Source organism: Neurospora crassa, linkage group II, assembly GCF_000182925.2.
Source record: "Neurospora crassa OR74A linkage group II, whole genome shotgun sequence".
Classification (NCBI taxonomy): domain Eukaryota; kingdom Fungi; phylum Ascomycota; class Sordariomycetes; order Sordariales; family Sordariaceae; genus Neurospora; species Neurospora crassa.
The window spans coordinates 1,819,003-1,827,471 of record NC_026502.1 but is presented as its reverse complement, the minus strand read 5'-3'; the positions used below and the strand labels follow the sequence as shown (position 1 = coordinate 1,827,471).

At 53.0% G+C, this 8,469-nt stretch overlaps 1 protein-coding gene across 1 annotated transcript; it reads right to left on the bottom strand.

Moving 5' to 3' along the window:
- Positions 1-1,078: 1,078 nt before the first annotated feature.
- acu-5 (acetate utilization-5) lies at positions 1,079-4,695 on the bottom strand. Its single transcript, XM_958584.3, has 5 exons — positions 4,245-4,695; positions 4,027-4,050; positions 3,817-3,843; positions 1,731-3,559; positions 1,079-1,672 (listed from the first exon to the last, which is right to left on the bottom strand). Exons 1-5 carry the CDS (start codon positions 4,306-4,308, stop codon positions 1,613-1,615), a joined length of 2,004 nt encoding a protein of 667 aa, XP_963677.2. The 5' UTR covers positions 4,309-4,695; the 3' UTR covers positions 1,079-1,612.
- Positions 4,696-8,469: the final 3,774 nt, after the last annotated feature.

Here is an 8,469-nt window from a genome sequence, read left to right as displayed (position 1 = left end):
AGGCCATGTAGGTATACCTTTGCTGGGCAACTCCTGTCTTTACATTGCAAGCAACTTTAAAGAAAGAAAAGAGAGAGAAAAAAAAAAAAAAAAAAAAAAAAAAAAAAAAACACAATGGTGCCGGATGGGATTCGGCACATATCATACCGACTAAGTGTAGAATCGTATCGACATTGCACTACATGTATTCCACTTAGCACACATTAGCTTCGCCGCTGACTGTGAGAGCCTAACCTATAAATAGACCTCTGTACGACCTCGAGTCCTCAACACCGAGTAAAAGCTGTCTCGCCCCGAAGCATCATCATCATCATCATCATCATCGTCGTAGAGAAGAACGTCGTTGTCGGGCGGGGATTTAAGCTTCCAAAGCTCATTACCTAAATTTCAACCCCGATTGTTCATCTAACCAACAATGATCAACTCTATCGCGTTATCTTACAACTCCAACTCAACGTCGAGATGTACTCACTGTTCAACACTTGACCTAGTTTATGCTTTTTAATCCTGTGATACACGTATATGTACGTCGAAGGAACGAATCTTCTGCTCAGCCCTGCCACGACGCCAGTAAGCGGTAACGTAAGCCCTAGCATAGATAGCTGCCCAATGACCCTACCTGCCTAACCCGCTAGCCGTGGGAAAAATCGCGGCTCCTGCGGAATCCTGCGCAATCCTGCGCAATCGCCGTGATGCCTTTCACTGTGGTCGGTCAGTTCGGAATTGTACGTACAACGCCCCCCGCGCTTGGTAGATAGGCTGTGCTATCCTGGGGTTTGCGTGGAGATACGTAGCGTACTTTGTAGATGGGTGGCGTAGGTGAGGCTCGTTTCAAGAGGCTGATACTGGAGAGATTGTTTCAGGGGTTTGTTTGTTTATTTTGATTATAGGCACTAGCCACCCCCCTAACAACGACTGTGGTTGTTTCCGTTTCTAGTGCCGCAACGGGAAAGGGGGTTGTTGACATCGTGATGGGAGACATATCAAAGCTGTTGAATAACTCCACCTCAAGAGACGGCAGAACGCGTTCTGCTGGCTAGTAAAACTGCACAACATGACGGCAGGGCAACGAGAAATGGTTCACGTGTTGCAATGAATGCAAACTAGTAATCTATTGATCTCTCCCCAAAAGGTATCCAAGTACATGTGGTAACCCAAGAAGATAGAAATAAAACGACGCACACTTGTTAAAAGGAAAAAAAAGGAGAAAAAAAAGGAAAAAAGTACCATGATATGACATACCAAAAAATAAAAATAAAAACATCGCTCTTCTTTCAACAATGTGCCTGCCTGCTGAGGCGACATATGACGGACCAACTGACCGCGCGTCCTTCCTTGTGTAGAAGAAAGAACTCGCTAGTGTTCCTCCTCCTCGCTTTCCACTTCCTCTTCTTCTCCTTGACCTAAAACCGATACATAATCATTGCCGTTTCCCTTCCCTTTTGCCCTTTTCCTGGACGTTTGACTACCACTACTGACACTGACTTGCAGCATACTAGTAGGCTAGCCCTATGGTATATGAATCCCAAAATCCCATGCCCCATTCGAAATAAAGAAAAAAAGATTAAATAGGTTTATATGCTTTTTACTTCTTTGTTTGCGCTATATTTCTTTACTGGCGCTGCGCGTGGACGACATCGATGATCTTGGCAACGACGCTGGGATCGCTGAGCTATTTCCAGCTGTTAGTATCTTGCATGCAGTTGTTCGGTTGGTAGACTGGAACTTACAGTAGTGATATCACCAAGCTGATCTTCCTCGCCGGCAACAATCTTCCTCAGAATGCGGCGCATGATCTTGCCAGAGCGAGTCTTGGGAAGATCAGGAACGATGTAGATGGCCTTGGGAGCAGCGAAGGGCCCGATGCTGCGGCGGACCTGGAGGACGAACTCCTTGCGGAGAGCATCGTTGATCTGGGTACCCTCCTTGACGGCAACGAAGGCGTTGACGGCCTGGCCAGTGAGCTCGTCGGCAACACCAACAACAGCAGCCTCGGCAATGGAGTGATGCTCAATCAGAGCAGCCTCAATCTCGGCAGTGCTGAGACGGTGGCCACTAACGTTGACGACGTCGTCGACACGGCCGCGGATCCAGTAGAAGCCCTCGTGATCGCGGGCAGCACCGTCGCCCGTGAAGTAGTAGCCCTTGTACACATGGAGGTAGGTCTCCATGTAGCGCTTATGGGCACCCCAGACGGTGCGAGCCATGCTGGGCCAGGGCTGCTTGAAGGCCAAGACACCCTCAACGTCGTTGCCGTGGATCTCCTCGCCGGTAACGGGGTCGACAAGCGCGGGCTCGATACCGAAGAAGGGGAAAGAAGCGGAACCGGGCTTGGTGGGGGTAACGCCGGCAAGGGGAGTGATGACGTTGGAGCCAGTCTCGGTCTGCCAGTAGGTGTCGCAAATCTGGGCGCGGCCCTTGCCGACAACATCATAGTACCACTTCCAGACCTCGGCGGCGATGGGCTCACCGACAGAGCCGAGAACACGGAGGTGCTTCATCTCGTTGCGAACGTGATGGTCACCGGCGCGCTTCAGCAGGCGCAGGGCAGTGGGAGCAACGTAGAACTGAGTGACCTTGTGCTCCTCAATGATGTCCCAGTAGCGGGAGAAGTTGGGGTAGGCGGGGGTACCCTCGAAAACGACGGTAGAGACACCGAGCAAGAGCGGGGCGTAGAGGACATAGGTGTGACCGGTAATCCAGCCGACGTCACCACCGCAGAAATACCTGTCGCCGTCATGGATGTCGAAAACGTACTTGCCGGTCATGGCAGCACCGAGCAGGTAACCACCGGTAGAGTGGGCAACTCCCTTGGGCTTGCCAGTGGAGCCAGAGGTGTAGAGAAGGAAGAGAGGATCCTCCGAGGCCATGGCCACAGGGGTGTAGTAAGCAGGGTACTTCTCAACCTCCTCGTGCCACCAGAGATCACGGCCGGGGGTCATGCTGATGTCGGCGCCGGTGCGCTTGTAGACGAGCACGTTGCGAACATCGGGGCACTGCTGGAGAGCCTCGTCGACGATCTTCTTGGTGCCAATCAGCTTGCCACCGCGCTTGCCCTCATCGGTGGTGATGACAACCTTGGACTGGGCATCGACGACACGGTCGCGGAGGGAGTCGGAGGAGAAGCCGGCAAAAACGACGGAGTGGATGGCGCCAATTCTGGTGCAAGCAAGCATGGCAACGATGGCCTCGGGAATCATGGGAAGGTAGATGGCGACGGTGTCTCCCTTGCGAACACCCAAGTTGGTGAGGACATGGGCGAGCTTGGAGACCTCCCTGAGGAGCTCGCCATAGGTGACATTCCTTCCCTGACCGGGCTCGTCGGCCTCGTAGATGATGGCGACTCTGTTGGGGTCCTTGTGGGCGTGTCTGTCGACGCAGTTGTACGAGGCGTTGAGCTCGCCCTCTACGAACCAGGCGTTGTCACCGTTGGCGAGGGAGCCGCTGTGGACCGTCTGGAAATCCTTGCTCCACGACAGAAGCTCGCGGGCGCGCTCAGCCCAGAACACGTTGGGCTCGGTGATGGACTGCTTGTACAGCTTCTGGTACTCCTCAAAGTCTGGCGCAAACTCGTATGTTAGCACCAAGCACACAGGGATGAGATCAATGGCTCGGCCCGATATCCGATGAGCGTGTTGGGCCAGATGAGGGGTTCGAGGGCCCGACAGCTTGGAGTCGAAGGCAGAGAAAAGGGGGGAATGCACGTAGCGTAGCAGTCGCCGAAAACCGGCGTGTCGCGAATGCTGCCTTGTGCGGGGGGGAGGGACGGGAATAGCAAGGGGCCGGGGTAACCGAGTTTCTAGGGGGTTTACTCACTGGCAAGATGAGGTTTGCTTGGGTGGTCTGTGGTAGGTTATCCAGTTAGCTTTTTTTTTCTTTGGCCTGAACTACCCGACTGGACTCCCTTGGTCCTAGGCGAGTTTCCCCGCAGTGACAATAACTGGATCAACCCCAACAACTTCGGCTGGAGGCGGCATCCTCTATTGGTTGGTTACATCAATTCGAGTTGGAATCTGAAAAACATACTCTGAAGCATCTCCCTAGGGGGCTCTAAAAGAGAAAATTCCAGGGTTAGCAAATTGCCTGACTCAAGACCCTGCTGGCTTGTTCGGCGCAACTCCGCGGCCGGCCGAATCCCGTGTTGGAGCCTCCAATCTCCTGACGAGAGTCTCCCGAACGCATCGAATCTCCTGACAGCCATGCCGCGCAGCCAATTGGGGGCTCTGGGGGGTTTCGAAACTTACGGAAGGTCTCAATAGTGTGAGCCTCGGGCACTACTGCCCCGGCAGGAACGGTGCTACCAGACATGGTGACTGTAATGTGGTTGTTCTGGGTGGTAATGATAGATGGGTACTGGTGGTCGCAAGCAATACCTTTCTGCGCTTAGGTTCGCTGGAAAAGGATCGATGCGAGGTAGAAGCAGCTCTAACTAAGCAAGGCGGATTCGGTGCTGAAAAGGCTCGATTAAAGACGCAGGACAAGGCACAGCAGTGAGTGAACCACAGTGGCCAGCTGACAGGAGGCCAAGGCTTCGCAAACCAAAGAGAGGAGATGAGGATAAAAGGGCAAGGAGGAAAAAGGAGAGGACAGCAGGCAGGTCAGGTTGTTGGTATAGAGGTACAGCAGGCAGAAGGAAAGGACAGCGGGTTGGCAGGACGAGGGCCGACGCGCTTTTGTATTATGAGCACCTCCGAGCACCACCACCAAAACGAAGCATACCCGCCAGGATGGAGAAGGTCATGAAGAGCTGCATGGATAGAGGATGTAACCGTAAAGGATGGACGGATGGACTGACTACTACCACGCACACTGCTAGCTAGGGTCGGACGTGTGGATAAGCTGGGCTGGCTCGGGATGGGGACTACTGTGGACTGTGGAGGGCCGCCAATGGCACCATTGGAAATTTGGGGCCATTGGGACCTGGACGGGACTTGGGTTGGGATGAGGGATGTCCATATCCCCCGTCTGGACTCTGGACGTTGTTTTGGTTCCAAAAGGGCTCCGCGGGTGACGGCCGAACCGGAGTCGCAGCGTCAGCGTACAACTACAGTCGGAGAGACATGCCCAGTAAGGTACCCGGTTACTGATTCTCCATCTGCCCGAGGATGGGTGACCATCCAACGGAACTCTGAACCCTACCTACCCACCACACTTTAGCAGATAATCATGACTTCCTTTGTGAGCGGGATGCTATCTCTGCAGAATGTCGCCTCAGGAGTTAAGAGTCCCGACCTAGGTGCCCCGCTTGGACTACCTCGTTAGTATTCAGTCGAGCCAGTCAATCGAAGGTCGAGACTATTCGCTACTTGCCGGAGCCCCGCGCTTTCCCGATTGGGCAAACTAACCCTTCGATCGGGCGAACCTTTTAATCACTTCGCTCTTGGCTGTGGAATGAACTGGAATTGTTCTACATGGACCGCATATACATATCCGAAGTGTGGTAGCAGCGCGTAGTATACCATGTTGTAGGTAACTTGGGGCCAACAGCAGACAGTTGGAAAAGTACTACTTTCATGCTGGGCTGGAGTTATTGGTGTACCTGGCCAAGCGCGTTTGTGACCTTCATCGTAGTCTTTCATGCCTAGTAGAACTGGCATGGTGATAAGAAGCATTGATGGCTTTCTCAGTTTGCTTGATATGGGAAGAATCGACGTGACTGCAAGAGGTCATGCGTACCTACACAGTAGGTATAGGGAAGGTGACCCCAAGAATGGGAACCAATGTTGTTCAGACCCGGCAACCTACTTTACCCAGATGCCATGTCAGGTTTACAGTAGCGCACAATTGTACATGCCAGGTCCTACCTGGTTACCCCCTTGGCGCATGGTATGGCTGGTTTCCTCCCCGTTACGCACCGTAACGGGATCTTACACTAGTTTCTCGGGATTCTTTTGGACCCTGACCGTTACGCCGTCCATGTTAGTACGCAGTGTACGTGCTACGATGCGCCGCCGCCGTCCGTAATGCCCTGATACCTCTAGACCCAAAGCCATATGGGATGGGCAGCAAAATTACGAGCCGCTACCTAGCTTCTGAACACGTTGTACACTAGAAATCACCTAAAAGTCTCCATGGTCCCGTCGTATGGGAGGAGTTGTGAGGTGGCAGTGTAGGCTTGCCTGCCAGTAGCGTTCTAACAGTGGGGCCTTTTGCAACACCTCGTCCTTATCGGATTGAACCCTTGAGAGGCGTCGAATTTCAAATGTCTTTTGCTGTTGCCTTGCTTATATTGACTTTGGATCGGTAATGCACAGCTGCTGGTTTGTCGTATTCTCGTCAAGACTCGGTTGGTTCGGGTTTGCCTGGTCGATGATACTGTCCGCTGGGAAGTGCGGCTTGACGGGGGACTGGAAGGACAGCACGGGCGCATCCGCGTCTTCGGCCAATTCGTCCAATTCGTCCACATGATTGGTCGCGAGTCATTTCGTAGATGGCGTGCATCAGCGCTGCATACCGTCGGTTATTGCTAGGGGCCTGTTCAGGTATTCAGTACATCAGTACCGGGGGCAAAAGGGAGGTGAAGCCCAACTGCCTAGAGAATCAGCTGTTGATGGACAATGATACAAGCCTTGTAAGCAAGCCAGTAGAAATGCAAATCTTGGGGCCAGCTGATATTTTGAAGGTGGGCGGGACGGGCACGTCGGTAGAAGTATGCCTCCTGAGGAGGTGAAATACGTGACGGCTGAGACGGATGTAAGGAGAAACCAAAGTTTCGGTTGGGATCCCGTCCCCGCAACGAATCCTCAACATTCCATGGTTCCCACAACGCAACCTCAACGGTACGAGTAAGGTACATACCGACGTCTCCCGGCTGTAGCCAAGTGGTGAAATGGAGCCAGCATCCGTCGCATGGCGGCCTGTGCACGGCTCATGATGAGGCTCGAGTCCATCCGGCCAGTCAGTGCTCGTGCAATCTTGTCACAAAGCTTTACCCCACGCTGCCATGCTGCTCTTAGGTCCCCATCAACTCCACCGCTTAGTCTCGATGTGATCCACTTTCGAATAACCTCAACCAACCTGAAGACTGTCACCTCAAATGCACCGTATGTAATTCCTTTGGATAAGCAGTTCTGCGGACGACGGACACCAAGATGACCACTACACGAATGCATCGAAATATCTCATCCCGATGGCTCGCCACTGTAGTCATCACCCAATGGTGATGACTGTCCGGTACCGGTTCGATGGGCTCGGCTGGGACCGCATAGAGATACGCTAGACAGGGTCAGGCTCACATTACACTACATACTGTAGTCAACCTTACGCGGAGGTTATAAGTACACTATCTCCTGCGGACGACGAGCAAGATGCAACAGCGAGCTCGGGCTCGCATCGCAACGCGAGCCATCCTGCTATGGCCCCGCTGTCGCTCCCCTTTCCCCAGCCTCGCGTCATTGATATCGCGGGGCCGCTGTTAGTCCTGAGGATTGGCGCGGGGGTCCTTAACCCCAAGCACTTTCCCCGCAACATGGGAAGGGGGTGGCGAACAACTCACCGTTTCGTCTCAACCGCTGTGTCCTGTTAGTCGGCAGACTGCCACCCAAAGTCACGATTCTGTCAATACCCAGAAACAACTGTCTATTGTCCAAATTATAAATACATCGACGTGTAGGTCAAGAGCCGTGGCTTTATGGACATGGTCCCATCTGGGCCATCATTATCGGTTGGAATAGAGTTATCGTTGAAAGATAGGGACCGAAGACGGATCGACAGCCGAGTTTCATCGCTCCTTGCGGTGTCACCAACTAGTGTATAGCGTATGGTACCTTTGCTAACTCCACTCCAAGAAAAGAAACACGGCAGCCCTCAGAAAACAGCACCGGGGGTGGACGACGATAGCGTGCTGTATTACGGCCCTTGCATAGATACTCTTACAGAGCTTACATTGTACGAACTCCAGGTCCTTGCTGACGTTACACTCCAAGCTTGTTATTTGAAATCGGCCTCGGACCGTTAGAGTAAGCAGTGCTTACTTTCTCTACACTTTGCCTTTCATCCCTTATCAAATACATATAATAGCTACTTCTACGCCTCGAAAGAATGTTCGACACTCGAGGGAGGCACCCTCAGAACTGATCCAAGTTGTTTCACAGCTATTCTGGGAAACGTCGGTACGGAGTTAGACCGAGTGTACGACTCCGTAAACCCGTAGTCCGGACGCCCGACCCCCAATTTACTCCAGCTTTTTCTCTACCTGTTTCGGCGTTCTCAGCATGAGGCGGTCGCTAGACACCTCGGGCCTTTCTCATTGGTAGCAAGTCAGGAGTTGCGTCTCATTCATTCAGGGGTGAGCCATCTGTTGCAAAGAAAACCACGTTCTTTTACGGCGTCTTACAGTTTCGCAGACGGCAGGCCGCAGATCAAGGACGACAAGAAAACCAACCGGATCGACCGGGCGTCTCTGCCTTGACCCGGCCCCGGGTCCGGTAAACCGGTATCAGCGAAAAACAACCCCATTCCCTTAACACA